This window comes from Hippocampus guttulatus, chromosome 22, assembly GCF_054856545.1.
Source record: "Hippocampus guttulatus isolate MCC_2025c chromosome 22, RoL_Hgut_1.0, whole genome shotgun sequence".
Classification (NCBI taxonomy): Eukaryota; Metazoa; Chordata; class Actinopteri; order Syngnathiformes; family Syngnathidae; genus Hippocampus; species Hippocampus guttulatus.
In genome coordinates, this window is record NC_141282.1 from 8,598,723 (window position 1) to 8,619,430 (window position 20,708).

Here is a 20,708-nt window from a genome sequence, read left to right on the forward strand (position 1 = left end):
GACGGTTCCCTCGCGTGAAAATAGTAAACGTTGACAGGAGTAGAGGTCGGGCGCTTTGCTGCACGAAAAAAAAAGCGGGGTGGGGGGGGTTGTTGAAAGTTAGCAGCGATCCAAACGGTAGAGAAAGTAGTCCCCGTGGAATGTGAGTGCGTTTGCTTGTGCATCGGCTCCATTTCTCCTTCCTCACGTCCTCCTTGAGTTTGGTTCTCATTTCGCCATCGACGCGAGGCTGTCGAGCGTGCGGCTCGGCGTTGATGGCGATCAGTCGGTTTGGTTCGCCTTCGAGACGGTCGGTCGTCGGACAATAGCGGGGGAGGGGGAGGAAGGGGACGCGCGCACGGATACGGCGGAGGCTGAGCGGGCAGGACAATGTGCTGGCGTGCTCCGGCTTCCTGGGGAGAGTTGGAGCGTCGCGCTTGGTAGCAAACAAGCCAACAACAAGCCCGAAGCCCGCGACAAAGGCCGCAACGCGACGACGCCAGCCGAGACATGGAACGCCCGAGCGCCCCGGCCACCGTCTGAGCCACTTGCGCAAGGCCGAGCGAGGGAGCAGCCAGCCAGCCAGCCAGGGAGGTGGGGAGGCCGCGGCCGAGGTTGAACGGGAGGCGGAGACGCATCGCTCGCTGGCTGGGGCGAGCGAGCGCGATGTTTTTCCTCGCTGGTCGCTGACGAGCAACGCCAGGCGGCGGTGAGCGCGACCACAAGCCGACAAAGGGCGAGGAAGAAGCGGCCGAACGTGAGCAGCATGGCCGCGGTGCTGCGGACGCTGTTATTGAGCACCTTTTGTCCCCTGCTGCGAGGTGAGTGAGCTCCTCGACTCGAGTCGGCCGAGAAATGCTGGCGAGGGGGCCGCGCGGGGCCGCGGGCGCTCGTGCGCAGTTGGCGGCCCGACCGCTCGCGCCTTCTCCGACTTTGTCAGGAGAGCAGACGACGTGCTTCGCCTAGCCTAGCCTAGCATAGCCTTGTCGGGGCTAGGGTAGGCTAGCGGGGCTAATGTGCACTTTGGCTAAATTCGCTGGAAAATCATTTCGATGGTCCCTCAAGACTGCGCCGCTCTGCTCCAACTTGACTTTTTTCTCTCCAACCCCCCCCCCCTCCCCACTGTGTGTTTTACTCTGGCTTTTCTTGCACTCCTTCAGCCGCTTTTCTTTCATCCTCCTTTTTGGCGAGTTGTAGAAAAACAAGCGACTCTGAGCACAACAAACGTCTAGACAAGCAAGCTTTATATATAGATGTGTGTGCGTGTGTGTGTATATATATATATATATACTGCATGTATATATATACTGTATATATATATATATATATATATATATATAGAGATAGATGCATATGTGTATGTGAAATTACCATCTCTTTCTTGAAAAGCAGGGCATTTCACACTGATGGTGCGTAAATTGCTGATGATCCAGTCCCCGCAACATCATTCAAGAACTCTGCAAAAACATTGCCCGTGGTTTTGTGAAGTCAAGACAGATGTTTGCAAGGGTCTTCTTTGGGAAATCTGTCCGGACGACACACATTGGAGTCTATTGACTGCTGAGAGGCTGCAATGGCCGCGATTTGAAGTCAAACGCGGTCTCTCAACCAAGAATTGAGTATCAAAATAGTTGTTGATCAACTCGATGAGTCATCGGTTGGTGAATTGTTGCAGGTCCTCTCCATCCTGACCGTATGTGTGCGAAAATGGCAGTTGCGGATTATTTTTCAAGCCGCTTTTGCCGATTCACTCGGTTGTTGGTTTTTTTTTTGGTGAGCCAGTTGAATCCCATGTCATGGCCATCTGACCACGCAGGTGTCATGCGTGGGAGCATTTTGAGGAGGAAAGCGACCAGCCACGGTGTCTGACTCGAGCTCTTTTTCACTCTGAAGCAGCCTCGCTTTGCGTTTGGCTTGAATAATGCCACCTTGCTCTGGTGTCGCTCCTCAGAAGGCCGCGTTGCGCTTGTTCCGATTCTGATTCACGCTGCCTCCGTTCCCAACTGCAGCTTTCCATGACATTGGTGTTCAGAGTGCCACCTTTTTCTTTTCCGCACCCTTTGGGTCAAAGTTTCATTTTTCTTCATCGGGCCACTTGCATTCATCGCCTTTGGATTGCGCAAGGGTGCGTAACCTTTGTTCGCAGCCGCTCGTCTTCCATTTGCTCATCGTGTCACCTGACCTATGATATGCCCAACCATTTTGGATGGCCGGTTGTCTTGCAACATCCGTTTTTATTTTTTGCGTCATCCTCTTGACTTCACAATTGTGCCTTTTGAGTCAGTTTTTCAAGAGGCAGAGCGCGCGCGCACTCTTTGGGTGGGGATTCGCCGCTAAAAGCAAAAATCAATGGGCCCCTTGACCGGTCAAATGAGCGCCGGGCCGAGCGAGCAGCTGATTTGACGGCTAGTCAATACTCCAAAGGCCAAATGTTTTGCAAGAATGTGTTGGTTGGTTGGTTTGTTTTGAAATTGGGCTTTATTCGGGGCTCGCAAAATATTTCCATGAGGTCGTGAAAATGTTCCAAGGTCAAAGGCATTTTAAGAGGCCCAAGAAGAGGGAGCGCACCGGCGCCATCCTCCCCGCTTGCCGTCGGAGAAAACAAAGAGCGGCCGAGCGTCGGTTTGCTCATCCATTGCGCGACGCTGACGTTGCGCGCGTGTGTGCGTCCCACCCAGGCGAGCCACTGCTGCTGTACGCCAACCGTCGGGACCTGCGGCTCGTGGACGCGTCCCGCGAGCGCGCCAACGCCAGCGTGGTGGTGGGCGGGCTGGAGGACGCGGCGGCCGTGGACTACGTCTTCTCGCGGGGGCTCATCTACTGGAGCGACGTGAGCGAGGAGGCCATCAAGCGCACCGCCTTGGACCGGGCGGGCGGGGGCGGCGCCGTCCACACGGTGGTGCCCGGCCTGGCCTCCCCCGACGGGCTGGCCTGCGACTGGCTGGCCGCCAAGCTGTACTGGACCGACTCGGAGACCAACCGCATTGAGGTGTCGGAGCTGGACGGAAGCCTGAGGAAGGTTCTCTTCTGGCAGGAGCTGGACCAGCCCAGGGCCATCGCCTTGGACCCGGCCAGAGGGTGGGTCGCCGGCCTCGTTTCCCTCTCGACGCTCGCGTGCTCTTGCCAACGTTCCCATCCGCTCCGAAACCCTCCGCCACGCCAAGGGACCCCGACGCTTGGGTCCGCTCCCTCCCGGCCTTTTCCGTCTCGTCCCAATGCTTTGCGGGTCGAATCCCAGACGGTTCTTCCCGATACAGACCGAAGACGAATTCCCGACCGAGGCTTCCGTCCGGTCCGGGCGGTCCCTTCTCGCCGCCGCGTTTCCCTTTCCGCATTCCTGACGCTTGCGTCTTGGCCAACTTTCCCGTCTACGAGCCGCGTACGGTGTGAGGGCTGAGCCGTTGGGCTCCGTGCGTGTTGGTGTGATTTCCTGCATGTGCGTTGGTGGCGGCGGCGCACGCGGGTTCCGAGAAAAAGCAGGGGGAGGTTGAGGCGGACTGGAGAAATGTGAGGAGCAAACCAAAAGACGCTCCGCCCGTTTGTTCCGCTCTCTTTGCGAGTGTGCGCTTGATGCATTCACCACCGTCGCCCCACGGTGTGCGATGACACGGGCCGGTCGGCCGCGGCGGGCGTGCGGCTGACTGACGGCGCGGCGCGCCTCTGTGCTTTGCGGCGGCAGCTTCATGTACTGGACGGACTGGGGCGAGATCCCCAAGATCGAGCGGGCGGGCATGGACGGGACCAATCGCTCCGTCATCGTCGAGCGCGACATCTACTGGCCCAACGGACTGACGCTGGACTACGAGCAGCTCAAACTCTACTGGGCCGACGCCAAGCACAGCTTCATCCACCGCTGCCATCTGGACGGCACCAACAGGTAGCGACCCGAGCGCCAACGCCGCCGCTGAAAAGGTGCGCTGTGTGTGACTCGTTGTTGTTTCAGGGAGGTGGTGGTGAGAGGGGAGCTGCCTCACCCGTTTGCCCTCACCCTCTTCGAGGACACGCTCTTCTGGACCGACTGGACCACGCACTCCATCCACTCCTGCTCCAAGCACGACGGCGCCCGGCAGCGCGTGGTCCACTCGGACATCTTCTCGCCCATGGACATCCACGTCTTCAGCGCCAAGAGGCAAACCCAGAGTGAGTCTGCGCCGCCGCCGGACTTTGGCTTCTTGCTTTTGGACGAGCGCCGCTCTCGTTTCTTTCGGGGGGCCCCGATAATAGCGGCACCCAAAACGGACGTCCGCGAAAGAAAAAGAAAAAACCCGCCAAGTGAGAAGTGGGAGGGGCTTCGGCCGGGACCTCATCCGGAAAATCTGCAAACGCGTGCCGGTTGAAGGCCAACTTTTGGAGCCGTTTGCATTTCTGAGGGCTGAAACCTTGATGCGCTTGTGCGTTTCAGTGAGCACGCCGTGCTCGCTGAACAACGGCGGCTGCTCTCACCTGTGCCTGCTGTCGCCCGACGAGCCCTTCTACCGCTGCGCCTGCCCTACCGGAGTGCAGCTGCTGCACGACGACGAGACCTGCCGAGACGGTCAGCCCGCGCGCACGCTCGCCGTTCGCCTCTCCCTCGTTTTGTCGGGTCGGGGAAGATGGAGGCGCCGCGCTGCCGTTCGTTCCTTCGCCGCAGTCTACGAAGGCGGCGAGTCGAAGTGCCGGCTCGTCATTTCCTTCTCTTTGTTTTCGCCGGCGCGGCAGGCGCCACGCGGGTGCTGCTGCTGGCTCGGCGAACGGACCTGCGGCGGATCTCGCTGGACACGCCCGACTTCACCGCCATCATCCTGCAGGTGGACGACATCCGCCACGCCATCGCCATCGACTACGACCCGGTGGACGGCTACATCTACTGGACGGACGACGACGTGAAGGCCATCCGCCGCTCGCTTCTCGACGGCGGCGACGCGCAGTTCGTGGTCACGTCGCACGTCAACCACCCCGACGGCATCGCCGTGGACTGGATCGCGCGCAACCTCTACTGGACCGACACGGGCACCGACCGAATCGAGGTCACCCGCCTCAACGGCACCATGCGCAAGATCCTGGTCTCCGAGGACCTGGACGAGCCCCGGGCCATCGTCCTGGACCCCGTCGCCGGGTGAGAAACGCACACACACTCTGTCAATTCCCCATTGACGGCAGCAAAAATGATGAAAGGGTGAAGTAGACGAAGGAAAAGCACAGGTTCTTTTTCAACCTACCGACCGCTTCATTCCTGAAAAGGTCCAAATACTATTCTACGTATGCTATTCTTGCTATTCTACTCCTGGTAGGAAAAAACCGGGGCCCCCTAAAAATCACCTTTCACCTCTGATTGAGGGGAGGGGCAAGGGGGCGGAGCACAACGTGGCGCACTAATGAATGAATGGGCGAGCCGCTGACACGTTGTTGTTGTTGCGGCGGCGGCGGCGCTTCAGGTACATGTACTGGACGGACTGGGGCGAGGTGCCCAAGATCGAGCGCGCCGACCTGGACGGGACGGAGCGGCTGGTGCTGGTCAACACCTCGCTGGGCTGGCCCAACGGCCTGGCGCTGGACTACGACGAGCGCAAGATCTACTGGGGCGACGCCAAGACCGACATGATCGAGGTGGGCCGCGCTCACGCTGCCTCGACGCGCCGTCCGTGACCGGCGCCCGCACGTCGGCGCCATTCAGTCTTGCAAACGTGACTCTTGTGCCGGGGTTGTTTTTTTATTTTTTATTTGTACTTTTTTCGCGGCGTCAAAGCGCGAAGGCCGACGTCCGAGCCCTCGAGAACTTTCGGGAAGTGCTGTACGGATTCTGTTGTCAGTCGAAAGTGGCCCGTTGCAACGCGCGTGTCGACTTGAGATGTCTTTTTGAAGGTCCGCGCTCCAAATGCGTCCGTTGAAATTGCGACTTGAGCTTTTGCGGATTTCCAGCGGGGCCCCCTCCCCCTCCCCCACTGGGGCCTCCCTCCCCAGGTCTCGCCCCCCCATTTTTTTTCTTGCCTTTTTTCCTTTTCTTCCTTTCTTTTCTTTCGGTGGCCAGCTCCCACATCTGGTTGCGATTGTGGCTGCGCTGCAGCTGCGGTGGGCTCCGTTTAGAATAGAAGCAGAATGTGAAACATCGCCACTCTGCGGTCAAACCTTTCGGCCTACCGTGGAAACCCGCTTCTCTATTTACGGCCGCGGGGACGGGTACCGAGGCGTCGGGACGAGCGAGCGGCCGCCGGCGGCTTTGGCCGGCGAAGGGCGTCGTTCCTCGCCGAGACTGCGCGGGAGGAAAAGAGTTGTGGATTTTCCGTGGCGGGCTCGAGCGCCGCACGCCGGCGTAATGACGTCGCCCGGCGACGCGTGCAGTTGCAATCGAGATGCTTTGAATTGGAGCGCGTCTCGTTTCAGCCGGATGAAGCGGCCGCCGCCGTCCCCCGCGGCCTGGGGCGCATTCGAATCGTGTCCTTGATCCCAATTGTCCTCATTGAGGGCCTCCTCCGCTCATTTCTTTCTTTCTTTCTATTTTTCGGGACCAAGGAGAACACAAATCCATTCCTCTCTGGACCTTGTGTCGCTCTTTGCAAACAACCTCGCTGCGTACTTTGCGAGATTGATTTGTTGTTCTTGACGACCTTTTTCTTTTTTTTTCACCATCCCTTTGCGGGATTTCACATTTGGTCCGCGCCGTACATCTGGGACTCTCCGGCGTGACATTTTCTGCCCTCTGTGAGAAAGGATCCAAATGAGCGGCGTCAAAGCGCGCCGTCCCCGCACGTTTTCAGCCGTTGGCGAATCTCCCGGAGCGGCGCCGGCTCGGTATTGGACGGCAGAATCGAATTGAAGCGGCCAATCGAAATGCAGCGCCAGATTCCGCCGGCGGCGATTTTCCCCTCGGCGCGATGTCACGTAAAACGTTGTCGATGTTGCGGGGGCCAGGTGATGAACATGGACGGGACGTCGAGACGGGTGCTGGTGGAGGACAAGCTCCCCCACATTTTCGGCTTCACGCTGCTGGGCGACTTCATCTACTGGACGGACTGGCAGCGGCGCAGCATCGAGCGCGTCCACAAGCACACGGCCGAGCGGGAGGTCATCATCGAACAGCTGCCCGACCTCATGGGCCTCAAGGCCGCCTACGTCCGCGAGGCCTTCGGTGAGTGCGCCGCAGAAACGCCGTCCGCCTTGACTTTATGCGACATCTGCGCTCCCCTCCCGGCTCGTCAGGCAGCAACGCGTGCGGCGACAACAACGGCGGCTGCAGCCACCTTTGCCTGTTCAAGCCGCAGGGCGCCCAGTGCGCCTGCCCCATCGGGCTGGAGCTGATCGCCGACATGCGCACGTGCATCGTGCCCGAGGCCTTCCTGCTCTTCTCGCGCCACACCGACATCCGCCGCATCTCGCTGGAGACCAACAACAACAACGTGGCCATCCCGCTCACCGGCGTCAAGGAGGCCTCCGCCCTGGACTTTGACGTCACCGACAACAGGATCTACTGGACCGACATCTCCCTCAAGGTGGGTCGGCGAGCGCCGTCGGGTCGGGGCGAGCTAAAAGGCGCCTTTCCCCGCAGACCATCAGCCGGGCCTTCATGAACGGCAGCGCCCTGGAGCACGTGGTGGAGTTCGGGCTGGACTACCCCGAGGGCATGGCGGTGGACTGGCTGGGGAAGAACCTGTACTGGGCCGACACGGGCACCAACCGCATCGAGGTGGCCAAACTGGACGGCCAGCATCGGCAGGTCCTGGTCTGGAAGGATCTGGACAGTCCCAGGGCGCTGGCGCTGGACCCGGCCCAAGGGTGAGCTCCGTCCGGGGCCGCCGCCAATTCCGCCCCGCGCCCGTCTCACCCGCCTTCTCCTCAGCTACATGTACTGGACCGAGTGGGGCGGCAAGCCCAAGATCGACCGGGCGGCCATGGACGGGACCGGTCGCCTCACTCTGGTGGCGGACGTGGGCCGAGCCAACGGCCTCACCATCGACTACGCCGAGCGCCGCCTGTACTGGACCGACCTGGACACCACGCTCATCGAGTCCTCCGACATGCTGGGTAACGGCGATCTTGCGTCCTGGGCTCTCGCGCCGGGGGGAAACGAACGGCCGTTTTCAGAGGGCGCCCGCTCATACCCGACGACGGCCGCGCGCCGAGCGGGCTCGGCTTGACCGAACCGGATCGTCGCTAACTCGTCACCGTACGACCGGTCGGCATCAAACGCAAAGTATTCCCGGACGGTCGGCGAGCGATGACGACCGGGAGCGAGGGGGGCGGACGGTCTGCGGCGGTGCCGAACGCGAGTGGGCCGGCCCTCGTAGCTGATCTCGCTGTGCTTTTGTGGCTCCAGGTCAGGACCGCGAGGTGATCGCCGAAGACCTCCCCCACCCCTTCGGCCTGACCCAGTACCAAGACTACATCTACTGGACGGACTGGAGCCAGCGCAGCATCGAGCGGGCCAACAAGACCAGCGGGCAGAACCGCACCGTCATCCAGGGCCACCTGGACTACGTGATGGACATCCTGGTCTTCCACTCGTCCCGCCAGGGCGGCTGGAACGCCTGCGCCTCCACCAACGGCCACTGCTCGCACCTCTGCCTGGCCGTGCCCGTCAGCGGCTTCGTGTGCGGCTGCCCCGCGCACTTCTCGCTGGCCTACGACAACAAGACGTGCAACGGTGAGAGCGCGGCGCGGCGCTCCCGGGGGGGGGCGCGTCCTCGTCGGCGTGTGCCGCCTTTTAAGCCGGCCCTGCGCCGATGTCGCTTTCCAGCGCCCACGTCCTTCCTGCTGTTCAGCCAGAAGACGGCCATCAACCGCATGGTGATGGACGAGCAGCAGAGTCCCGACATCATCCTGCCCATCCACAACCTGAGGAACGTGCGCGCCATCGACTACGACCCGCTGGACAAGCAGCTCTACTGGATCGACTCCAAGCAGAACGTCGTGCGCCGCGCTCAGGAGGACGGCAACCAGGTGGCTTTGGGCTGGGCCTTCGCTTTCCGGCCCCGAGCGGCTCGCGTCTTTGAACGGGCGACGTTTGACTCGAAAAGGCCCGCCTTGCAGCGTCGCCGGCCGGCTTCCGGTTTGACGTTTGCGGCGTGTCTCTTGTCGCGTCAGAGCACGACGGTGGTGTCGGGCGCGCAGCTGTACGACCTGAGCATCGACATCTACAGCCGCTTCATCTACTGGACCAGCGAGCTCACCAACGTCATCAACGTCACGCGCACCGACGGCGGCCGCGTGGGCGTGGTGCTGAGGGGCCCGCACGACAAGCCGCGCGCCATCGTGGTCAACCCCGAGAGAGGGTGAGTCCGCCTTCCCCGTCCCAGCGACGCTCTCGTCTCCCCTCGCCCGCGCGGGTGCGTGCGAGGATCGGCCATTTGCAGGCCCGCGGATGCCCCTCGTTTGCTTCGTCGGCGCCAAAACCGAGCGGGCTTTGTTTTTCCATTTGTTTTGTTGGCGCGGAGAGGGGTGGGAGTGGCCGGGGCCTAAAAAAAGCGCGGCCTCGAAATCGGCAACGGCGCGGCGGCCCTTGAAAAGCTTGCCGCGCCGAGGCCCTTTCAAGATGTACGGACGGAAAGATTGGCGGGCCCGCGCCTCTCCGAGACGGCTTTCTGCCAGGAAACTTTGAAAGACTTACTTACGCATGTTGTTGCGCAGGTACTTCTTTTTTTTTTTTTCTTCCGCTCTTTCCTTTGTGTTTTCTCTTGATTTCTGCTTGTTTATTCTCCGGCTCGGGCCCGCCGACTCGTTTGTTTGGAGTAGTAATTGTAGCCTTTGCTTCGGGCCGGGTCCGGCCAGTAATCTGCCCGCGGTTTTGCAGATGCAAGTTTGCAGATGCTGCGCTCGCTCGCCTCCAACATTCCACAAGCAAAACTTCCCGGCGGGCGCTCAACGGGAGGAAGCGGGCCCGGTCCGCCTCTCGGAAAGGCGGCGGCGGCGCAGCATCAAAAACGTGCGGGCGGCCGGTGACAGCCAGAGCCCTCGCCGGGCGCAGCGAGCCCGGCGCTACCCCGAACGAGAGTGAGAGCGGTTGTTTGGCGAGCGAAGGCCAGAGAACAAGAGAAGCGCTGACAAAATTGACGGGGAACGACAACGACGGCGCGTGGCGCCTGTCAGACCGAGGCCGACAGGAACTCATGCTAACGTTTTTGACGTTGCTGATCCTGACGCAAGCGCCGCTTTGGCAAAGCTCCCGTCGCGGGCCGATCCCAACCGCGTGACGTGTGTGCTCAGGTACATGTACTTCACCAACCTGCTGGAGCGCTCGCCCACCATCGAGCGCGCGGCGCTGGACGGGACGGAGCGCGAGGTCCTCTTCTTCAGCGGGCTGGGCAAACCCGTGGCGCTGGCCGTGGACAACGAGCTGGCCAAGCTCTTCTGGGTGGACTCGGACCTGCGCCGCATCGAGAGCAGCGACCTGTCAGGTACCCGCCGGCCGCGTCGGGGTGTGAAGGCGGGCCGATGGCCGGCCGGCTCGCTCGCTAGCTTCGAGTCGACCTAGCGAACACGAACGGGCCGATTGCCTCGTCGCAGCGCCGGGGGATGAATTAGTGCGCCCCTAGTGGAGGATCTATGCACTGCACGCCTTTCACCCGAACGGCACTTGGTTTGGTTTGGTTTGTTTGTTTGGCAGCGAAGCGACTCTGCGATGAGCACGCATACGTCGTTTTACCCTTGCACTTGATCACATTCGAACGGAGAAAAGCAGACTTTTTGGAGTGCGTCTACTCTTTGTAACATTAGACGATGACAACCCGCACATTCACGCCCCAATTTGTGTTGGCTTTATTCCTTGGCTGTATTCTTTGCTTTTTCGGAGTATTTGTTTTCCCCCAATCGCCCGCTTATTGGCAGGGGAAGAAATGGCCTGGAGGGGTGGGGGGGGGGGGTTGTTTACCATCACCCGGTTATGATAACGAGCATCACTTATTTGCGCATTTTTGCTCTTTGCCGATCAGCTCATAGATAAGCCCGCCCCCGCCCCACAAGGAAATTTTGGGCCGGCGTATCGGCGGTTATTTGGAAGTCAAACCCCGGGTAGCGGCGCGGCGTTGCTTGTCGGGTGCGGTCGGCAGCGAGAATCCATGTGCGACGGCGAGCTAACGTGTGTCCCGCTCCTCCCGCCCGCCCTTCCCCTCCTCAGTTCCTCACCCGTTTTGTTGGCCGAGTTCCCGACCGCCTTGTTTTTGTTTTTGTTTTTGTTTGGGCCCCACCCCCGTCGCCGCCCCCACCCCCTTCCTCCTCAGGCGCCAATCGCGTCGTGATCGCCGACTCCAACATCCTGCAGCCGGTGGGCCTGACGGTGTTTGGCAAGCACCTGTACTGGATCGACAAGCAGCAGCAGATGATCGAGCGCATCGACAAGACCACGCGCGAGGGCCGCACCAAGATCCAGGCGCGCGTGGCCTACCTCAGCGACATCCACGCCGTGCGCGAGCTGGACATGAGGGAGTACGGTGAGGAGGCCTTTGGGCTGGTTGGGGCGCCTTTGAGGAGCTCGCTATCGCCGCTCCTCGGCCGGCCCCGTTGATTTACCGCCAGAAAAAGCTGTTGGTCAATGTCCAAAAAAAAAAAAGTGACGGCGTTTGTTGCCGCGCATTGTTGGCAGGTAAACACCCGTGCACGTGGGACAACGGCGGCTGTTCGCACATCTGCATCGTCAAAGGCGACGGCACCACCCGCTGTTCCTGTCCCGTCCACTTGGTGCTGCTGCAGGATGAGCTGTCGTGCGGAGGTGATGTCTAGCGTGGCGTCCGCCCCCGTCCCTCGCCGCGGCGTCCCTCCCTGACCGTCACCCGTGTCCCCCGCCGCAGAGCCCCCCACGTGTTCCCCCGAGCAGTTCTCGTGCCGTTCGGGCGAAGTGGACTGCATCCCGCAGGCGTGGCGCTGCGACGGCTACGCCGAGTGCGACGACGACAGCGACGAGCAGGACTGCCCCGTTTGCTCGGAGAGCGAGTTCCAGTGCGACAGTCGCCAGTGCGTCGACCTCGGCCTCAGGTGCAACGGCGAGGTCAACTGCCAGGACCGCTCCGACGAGAACAAGTGCGAAGGTGAGACTCGCCGGCCGCGCCGCGATCCGGGCCCGAGTCCGGCCGCGGGCAAGAGGAGCGACGCCGGCGCGCCGACCGACCCTCCCTGACCCGCCCCGTTCATTCTCACCGAGCGCCGCCGTTTCCTCTCTTGGTCGGCCGAGCGCTCAAACGGTAGCCGCCGGGCGGTTTCGGGGGGCGGCGAGTCGGACGGCGCGCCGGGATCATGGTAGTCGCGACGCGCGTGACGGGCCTGCGCTCACGCGGCGTGGCCGCCGCTTTGTCTCCCAGTGCGCTGCCCGTTGGACCAGTTCTCGTGCGCCAACGGCCAATGCGTGGGCAAGGACAAGAAGTGCGACGACAACATGGACTGCGCCGACAACTCGGACGAGATGGGCTGCTGTAAGACGCGCGCCTTTACCGCCGCCGCCGCCTCCTCTTGCCGTTGCTCACCCGGCCCCTCGGTGCGGGTCTTGCAGCCGACTCCACGGAGGAACCGCCGCCTTCCAACAACACCGTGGGTTCCATCGTGGGCGTGGTGATGGCGCTCTTCCTGGTGGGCGCCGTCTACTTCGTGTGCCAGCGCGTCCTGTGCCCTCAGATGAAGGACGACAGCGAGACGGTGGCCAACGACTTTGTGGTCCACGGGCCGTCCTCGGTGCCGCTGGGATACGTGCCGCACGCCGCCCCCCTGTCGGCCTCGCTGCCAGGTGAGGCGCCGGCCGCCGGGCGCGCCGGCCGACGCCGGGCCCGCGCTCACCGCTTGCCGTTTGTGCCAGTCATGTCCGGGGGCAAGTCGGCGATCGGCTCGCTCAGCATCATGGGCGGCAGCAGCGGGCCGCCGTACGACCGCGCCCACATCACCGGCGCCTCGTCCAGCAGCTCCTCCAGCACCAAGGGCGCCTACTTCCCTCCGGTGAGCACCTCATCCCGCTCTTGGGGAAGGACGTCGCCTGTCGTGTGCGCGTGTGGAAATGCGTAACCTTTGCTCGCCATCAGATTCTGAACCCGCCTCCTTCTCCCGCCACCATCCGCTCGCAGTACACGCTGGAGTTTGGATACTCGTCCAACAGCCCGTCCACGCACCGCTCCTACAGGTACCCGACCGCAAAAGTCCATCCGCGCCGAGTTTGCGTGCCGCAAGTTTCCCTTTTGTCGTCCCGCAGCTACCGGCCGTACACGTACCGCCACTTTGCCCCTCCCACCACGCCGTGCAGCACGGACGTGTGCGACAGCGATTACACACCGGGCCGCCGGGCGCCGGCGCCGCTCAAGTCGGCGGGCGGCGGCGGCCGCGCGGTGGCCAAAGGCTACACCAGCGACCTCAATTACGACTCTGAGCCTTTCCCGCCCCCGCCCACGCCGCGCAGCCAATACCTGTCGGCCGAGGAGAACTGCGAGAGCTGCCCGCCGTCGCCCTACACCGAGCGCAGCTACTCGCACCACCTCTACCCGCCCCCGCCCTCGCCCTGCACGGACTCGTCCTGAACCCCGACGAACCCCCCTCCTCCCCCGCCCCCTCAGTGTAAATAGCCATTGTGCATAAAATGAGGTTAAAAATGGGAACGCCAGGCCGGCTGCTGCGGAACATTTGTACATTGTAAAAGAGAAAAACATATTTATATATTTTCTATACAGTGTTTACTGATGATGATGATGCCATAGAGGTTTGTATTCAGACATTTGTACATTGATTATTATTATTATTATTGTTGTTTTTTTTAAAGAAAAGCTTTTATTCAAATCACACGTATAGAAGTTGCCTTAAAGGTCAGCCACTACGCCAAATACGGAGCATCCGCCATTCCAGCCTCACCCGCCCCCGCCCCTCCCCAACACACACGCAGCTCCCACGCGTCCCAAACCAAAAGGTGTCCCCCTAGAAGCAGCCGACTTGTGCCTGAGCAGTGGGCTAGGAAGTGTATTTGGAGCACGCAGTGGTGCATTGAGAAGCTATCCGCCATGGACCAGTGGTCTCCAACCAGACTGCTTTATACAAGTCCATACCCCTCCGTGGACCGACGGAGGCGACAATTGACGCATTCCCCCCTGACCACACGCCGACCATAACAAGTCCTTGCGCAAAGGATCGATTGACCAATTTTTTGGGGTTTGTTTTTTGAACCCGAAGCCATGCGAGCTTTGCTCCAAGTGTTTGACGCTCTCAAGGCACTTAGATCTGTTGAAATCAGTTGGGAAGGCTTCATTGACTCATCGGAGAGCAGACTTTCAGAATTCCCTGTTGCGAAAAATCCTCTTTGGAGTTGGTCTCCCGAAATGGACCTCGGCCCCTGTGTTTTTTGAGACCCATTTTGCGAGCTGGAGGGGTTCAAATTTACGCAGTATCTCGACGTGTCTCAGGAGTCAGTCGTGGACGAATGTAACGGAGAGAATCGGCTCACTTTTAAAAAGAAAATCTATTTCGGCCTCGGATCATACAGAAGCCAGAAGTACCGTACGTCGTTTTGGTCTTTCCTCTGTGCGGCCTGGTGCTTGGGGACCACTGGTGTGGACGACATTATGAAGCAGCAGCAGCATCGTCAAGCTGTCATTCCTATTTTTCTACAAAAAAAAACAACAAAACGTCACCCTCCCCCGCCCCCTTAAGGTCCTCGCCGTCGTCGCGCGGTGGGGCGTGAAACCGGAAGCTGTCGTTCTTCCGCAACGTTGTGGCACACTTTGGGAAGCCGCGACTGTGCGGTCAAGTCCAAATGTGCGTTTGTGTTTTTCATTTTGTTCATCCTTTCCTTCAAGCACTTTTGTCTCCGGCTCGTCGTCTTTTCTAATCTTACGGGGCCGACCGGCGTTTGGTAGTTCATCCTCCACTTTGGCCCGTCCAACCACCACCATAAGCTGCTCTTGTCCTTAACCTTCCTTTTGCTCAACATAAAGTGAGTGACATTTTACTTACTTCTGTGTTCGTGTCACTCATTCCTCCGTCCTCAAAATCAACACGCACTCTTGTGGTCCACGGTGTCCGTTTGGGTTTTTTATTTTTCATTCAATGATTTGCACTCGGTGCAGTCGTGACCGTTCAATTACATTTGAACAAGTGTTGGATTCGGCCGCCCTTATTTTATTTCTTCCCCTTGCGTGTTGTCTCGCTTGTAATTGCTGAAGATGTATCACATCAGCACAACACTAACGCAAGCGCTTGACTCATACGTGTTCCCGCTTGACGTGCTGAAAGGAAAACGCGATTGTTCACGCAGCAATCTTGACTATTCGATTCGAGGCGACCAAGGCGGCGCGAAGAAAACACCGACCAGGAAAACGGACAGCGGGAAGAAAATGAGAGACGGCTCGAAAGTGCTGCCGGTCACTTTGTTGACGGAAGATGACGTCGGCTGCGCTGCGCGGTGATTGGCTCGTGCGTCGCACGTGACCAGGCCCCGAACGGAAGAGGACTCTGCCGCAGCGACAGAGGTAAGAGCCGAACGATTTCCGAATACGCTCCAAAGCTCTCTTTTCTTTGTTTTGTTTTTCCTCCCGGGCGCCTTTGTCAAGGAGCTGGCTCACGAGCACCTTAGCGCGTCCCCGCTTTGACGCCGCGCGCTCGTTCGTCGTCTCGGCCCCCAAGTTGGCCGTCAGGAAAGAGGGCGGATATGCTGCTTGAACTTCGCTCCGCTCGCCTCCAAATGATTCTTTGGCCCGCGTCTTCGCGTTCGCTCGTCATTCGGCCGCTTCGAGACGGCGACGACGAACAAACGACGACTCGAATCCTATTTCCGGGTCACGGCGAAAACGCGGAAAAGCGATTGCTCGACGGTGGGAATTTCCCCCTGCGACGCTACGCGCGCGCGTGTGCGCGTGTGTGAGAGGACAAAAAAAAAAACCAGCTGCCGGCACGTTTGTCGACAAAGTCTGAAGTGGTGTCGCTCCTCCTGTGTGTCTGCGCAGTTAGGTCGTGATCATGCAGAGCACCACCAACTACCTGTGGCTGATCTCCGACCTTCTGGGTCAGGGCGCCACGGCCAACGTGTACCGTGGCAGACACAAGGTGAGCCGGGGGTCCGCCGCCGGGGGGGGTCGGCGGGTTCCCGGTGTCGCTTTGCCAAGGCCCCTTTCGTTGCAGAAAACGGGCGACCTGTACGCGGTCAAAGTGTTCAACAACTTGAGCTTCCTGAGGCCACTGGACGTGCAGATGCGAGAGTTTGAGGTGCTCAACAAGCTCAACCACAAGAACATTGTCAAGCTCTTCGCCGTCGAGGAGGAGGTTTGTACGCCTGTACAAACGTTGCTACGTAAGTCACGTCAGGCTCGCTCAGCGAATGTCGTTTGCTGCGCCCAGTCCAACACGCGTCACAAAGTCCTGGTGATGGAGTACTGCCCGTGCGGGAGTCTCTACACCGTCTTGGAGGAGTCGTCCAACGCCTACGGACTCCCCGAGGACGAGTTCCTCATCGTCCTGCACGACGTCGGTGAGTGGCGCGGCCGCGGCCGCGGCCCGCCCGCCCGCTCGCTCACGCCGCTCTGGTGGCCTCCAGTGGCGGGGATGAACCACCTGAGGGAGTACGGCATCGTGCACCGCGACATCAAGCCGGGTAACATCATGCGCGTCATCGGCGAGGACGGACGCTCCGTCTACAAGCTGACCGACTTTGGAGCCGCCCGAGAACTGGAGGACGACGAGCAGTTTGTGTCACTCTACGGGACCGAGGAGTACCTGGTGAGCCCGCCGCGGGGAACGCGCCTTCGTCGGCGCTTTGGGGCCGGTTCGGTCCTCTTTTCAGCCCCGGACTCGCGCAGAGTAGTCCTCCGTGTCCGATTTCCGGTCGGCAAGCATTTGAGCCAAGTCCTTTGGACCCCCCGTAGCGTCGGGCCGCGCGACGTAAATAGCGACGAGGCCGCTTTGCGGAAATCCCTTTGTCGCGCTCGGGAAGCGGGGGGAGCGAGGGCCGAACGCATCGGCGCTCCCCGCTCCCGAGTCGCTCCGGTCCCAAACGGCGAGGCGCCGGTTTCCGGAGTCGGCAAGGAGAGAGAGGTGACGCGCGGGCCCGGTCTCCGGCAGCATCCCGACATGTACGAGCGCGCCGTGTTGAGGAAGGACCACCAGAAGAAGTACGGCGCCACCGTGGACCTGTGGAGCATCGGCGTCACCTTTTACCACGCCGCCACCGGCAGCCTGCCCTTCAGACCCTTCGAGGGCCCGCGCAGGAACCAGGAAGTCATGTGAGTCCCCGGGCCGGTCGCCGCGAGACATCGGGGAAGGCGCCCGGGTAGCACTCTTTGCCGCGGCAGGTACAAGATCATCACGGAGAAGCCGTCCGGCACCATCTCGGGTCACCAGAAGTGCGAGAACGGCAAGATCGAGTGGAGCGCCGAGATGCCCGTGTCCTGCAGCCTCTCCAAGTCGGTCGCGCACGTCCGCCGCCGCCCGCCGCCGCCTATGGCAACCGTGTGCCGCCCGTCGTCCCTCAGGGGTCTGCAGAGTCTGCTGACTCCGGTCCTGGCCAACATCCTGGAAGCCGACCAGGAGAAGTGTTGGGGCTTCGACCAGTTCTTCGCCGAGACCAACGACATCTTGCACCGGGCGGTGGTCTTTGTCTTCAGCCTGCAGCAGGCCACCCTGCACCACGTCTACATCCACGAGTACAACACGTGAGAACGCGCGCCGCGCCGCGTCGGACGCCGCGCGCCGCGCCGCGTCCCTCACGCCGACGCGTCCGCAGGGCGGCGCTGTTCCAGGAGCTGCTTTCCCGCCGGAGCAGCATCCCTCTGCACAGCCAGGAGCTCATTTACGAGGGGCGGCGCCTGGTCCTGGACCCCAACCGCCAGGCCAAGACCTTCCCCAAGACCACCAGAGACAACCCCATCATGCTGGTCAGCAGAGACTCGGTGGCCACCGTGGGACTCATCTTCGAGGACCGTAAGTCCGCCGGCCGAAGCCGTCGAGGCCTTCGTCTCAAATCTTCTCGTCTCGTTCGCAGCCAGCCCCCCCAAAGTGCAGCCCCGCTACGATCTGGACCTGGACGCCAGCTATGCCAAGGTGCCCGCCGCCGCCGCCGCGCGCACGCACTCGCAAGCAAAGATTCATCCGTCTAGCTCACAGCTCCATGCCGTCTCGTACTCGATTCAGACCTTCGCGGGGGACGTCGGACACTTGTGGAAAACGTCCGAGTCTCTCCTGGTCTACCAAGAACTGGTCCGCAAAGGAGTCCGGGGTCTTGTGTGAGTTCGGAGAAAGCTGCCGCTTGTATGATGAGGATGATTGCTGCGATGACGATGGGGATTGCCAAGGACGATTGTTAGGACAGTGATGATGATGATGATGATGACGACGACGACGTTGCCGATTGTTTTCCCGGACAGCGAGCTGATGAAGGAGGACTACGGCGAGATTGTCCGCAAAAAGTCGGAGGTGTTCCACCTGTGCGGCTTGGCCACGCAGACGCTGGAGAAGACCAAGCAGCTGTGAGCGGGGGGGGGGGGGGGGCGCGCCTCGCGGCCGTCGGGCCGCCGCTTTCATGAGCGCGTGCGTGTGTGCGCAGGTTGGAGGTCCTCATGCAAGCCAACATGCTGACGTCCGAGTATGACGAGATTGCCGACATGCATAAGAAAGTGGTCAGGGTGAGTGGTCGCCGCGCGGGAGTTTGGCAGGGGCCCGTCGCCATCGCCATCTCACCGTGCGCGCGCGCGCGTGCGTGCGTGCAGATCGGCAGCTCGCTGGAGCCCATCGATCGAAGCACGCAGGACCTGAAGGCCAAGTTCCTCCCGGGAGGCCCGCTGAGCGACGCCTGGACGCAGCAAGTGGGCACGCACCCCCAAGACAGGAAGTAGGACGCACGCGCGCAAACATGTCTTTCCGCGCGATGGCGACCGTGATGTGCGTGTGTGTGCGCGCAGTGTGGAAAAGATCAAAGTTCTGCTGGACGCCATCACGGCCATCTACCAACAGTTCAAGAAGGACAAAGCTGAACGCCGTCAGTCCGACTCCACGACAACAGCGAGAGCCGCGCCGGCCCTTGGATCTTCTCAAATGTGTGTGTGTGTTTTCAGGTCTCCCGTACAATGAGGAGCAGATCCACAAGTTTGACAAGTAGGTGCTTCAAAGTAGCTTGACGCGCGCGTCGTCGCGAGGTGTCCGATCCGGGCCCGGAAGCTGCGGCGGGCTTTTGACTCTCCGGGCCCGGATCGGCCGCGTCTCGGCCGTGTTCGGATCGCAAGTTGAGCCGCCGCCGCCGCCGCTGTGTGTTTTCCACCCGCCAGGCAGAAGTTGGTCCTGCACGCCGGCAAAGCTCGCTCGTTGTTCACGGAAGAGTGCGCCATGAGGTACCGCCTCTTCATCTCCAAGAGCGAGGAGTCCATGAGGTCAGCTGCTTTCCCGCTTGCCTCCCCGCCGCTTGCGTCCCCGCCGCCTTAACGCGTGCGCGCGTGCGTGCAGGAAGGTTCACCACGTGAGGAAGCAGCTGCTGGCCCTGACAGCTCAGCTCATCGGCATCGAGAAGGAAGTTAGCGCGTTGATGGAGAGAGCCGCCAAGGTACGCCGGAATGCCCTACGACACCACGCTCCCAAAACGGGGAGCTCTGGAGCGAGTATTCCCTCACTTGAGGTGGCGCCGCGCCCGTGTTGACGTCGCTTGGTTGTGGTTGTGTCCAGCTGCAGGAGCAAGTCCCCGCCAAAGTTCTTCCGCTGGTGTTGAGCGGTCTGAAGCCTCAAGCGTACCTGAGCCAGAACACGCTGGTGGAGATGACGCTCGGGTAAGAGGCGGGCCGCGCCTCGCCGGCCTCCTCGCCGTGGCGTGGCCCCCCGATTGATGACATGCCGCTTGTGCGCGTGTGCGACAGGATGAAGAAGCTGAAGGAGGAGATGGAGGGCGTGGTCAAGGAACTGGCCGAAAACAACCACTTCCTGGAAAGGTCACCCGACTCCTTTTGTCCGACGCCGTCGCGCTCGAGTCGCGGTCGCTTAGCTTCGCGGCAGCACTTCTGGGCGAGACTCGTCTCGCTTCGGGGCCCGGCAGAGAAGAAGCCTTTGCCGAACGATCCCGACGCCCCCCGCCCCCCTCCCCCCTCCCCCGTCCTTCTCTGTGGCTGAGTCACTCGGGCCGGTGCGCGTGCGGCCTTTGTCCACGAGAGGGAGCTCTGACTGCGCTTGCAGTGCTCGCGGCCGCTCCATTTCTATTCCGCTCGTGCAATGTTCGTCAGAAGGCCGCCGTTTGGACAAGTGGGGGCGCAGAGAACATATTAGGGGCGAAAAAACGTTGGAGTTGGCTTCTAATTTCAGCACCCAAAATGGGGGGGGGGGGGGGTTGTCGAGGTACTGGAGTGGTTTCTTGCAAAATATTGCAAGGGCCTCAATGAAAAAACAAAGCAGCTCGTCGGCTCGTCAGCGCAAAGTCCTAGCCTAGCCTAGCCTAGCCTAGCCTAGCACGTGAAGCCGAAAGTGACCGTGATGCTCTTCCTCAGATTCGGGACGCTGACGCTGGATGGAGCTTTGCGAGGTTGAACCCAGCCCCCCAACAGCAACAGCAACAAGAACAAGACTTTAGCTTTTGTAAATAGCTGCCTTGGTTTTGTAAATATTTCACTGACAGCTCAGCTTTGTACATGTGAAGATGATGATGATGATGGCCACGAACGGGCAAATAAAAATCTCCAAAAGAGCCCCCCATCAAACGAATCCCGACCAAAAGTGATTGACGGGCGAGTCGTGAAGTGACGCGAAGCCTCCGCCGCCGATCTCGATCCCCGCTGGTTGCCATGACGATCGCCCGCAGCTGCCGATGTTGCCACGGTAACGACAGCGACTCACGC

General features: G+C 60.8%; 2 protein-coding genes across 4 annotated transcripts; both read left to right on the top strand.

Moving 5' to 3' along the window:
- The first annotated feature begins 159 nt into the window (after positions 1 to 159).
- On the top strand, positions 160 to 13,695 carry lrp6 (low density lipoprotein receptor-related protein 6). Its single transcript, XM_086103876.1, has 23 exons — positions 160 to 800; positions 2,658 to 3,057; positions 3,659 to 3,856; positions 3,923 to 4,119; positions 4,382 to 4,513; positions 4,678 to 5,074; positions 5,394 to 5,565; positions 6,868 to 7,084; positions 7,156 to 7,445; positions 7,502 to 7,728; positions 7,793 to 7,977; positions 8,270 to 8,596; positions 8,690 to 8,892; positions 9,037 to 9,224; positions 10,156 to 10,346; positions 11,169 to 11,378; positions 11,531 to 11,656; positions 11,736 to 11,972; positions 12,243 to 12,353; positions 12,431 to 12,661; positions 12,731 to 12,867; positions 12,951 to 13,048; positions 13,118 to 13,695. Exons 1-23 carry the CDS (start codon positions 746 to 748, stop codon positions 13,437 to 13,439), a joined length of 4,851 nt encoding a protein of 1,616 aa, XP_085960002.1. The 5' UTR covers positions 160 to 745; the 3' UTR covers positions 13,440 to 13,695.
- Positions 13,526 to 20,574, top strand: tbk1 (TANK-binding kinase 1). 3 transcript variants are annotated; one of them, XM_086103892.1, is made up of 22 exons: positions 13,526 to 14,842; positions 15,164 to 15,377; positions 15,852 to 15,951; positions 16,027 to 16,167; positions 16,243 to 16,372; positions 16,439 to 16,620; positions 16,963 to 17,123; positions 17,193 to 17,303; positions 17,373 to 17,552; positions 17,624 to 17,820; positions 17,882 to 17,940; positions 18,031 to 18,122; positions 18,264 to 18,365; positions 18,443 to 18,521; positions 18,606 to 18,727; positions 18,798 to 18,874; positions 18,951 to 18,990; positions 19,161 to 19,262; positions 19,336 to 19,432; positions 19,552 to 19,652; positions 19,740 to 19,811; positions 20,361 to 20,574. In XM_086103892.1, exons 3-22 carry the CDS (start codon positions 15,865 to 15,867, stop codon positions 20,398 to 20,400), a joined length of 2,172 nt encoding a protein of 723 aa, XP_085960018.1. In that variant the 5' UTR covers positions 13,526 to 14,842; positions 15,164 to 15,377; positions 15,852 to 15,864; the 3' UTR covers positions 20,401 to 20,574. The 3 variants fall into 3 exon arrangements, 2 of the variants coding, with proteins under 2 accessions (XP_085960018.1, XP_085960017.1); XM_086103891.1 differs by having other exon boundaries at positions 17,193 to 17,552; XR_015099398.1 differs by lacking the exons at positions 19,740 to 19,811; positions 20,361 to 20,574 and having other exon boundaries at positions 17,193 to 17,552; positions 19,340 to 19,432.
- The last annotated feature ends 134 nt before the right edge of the window (positions 20,575 to 20,708 follow it).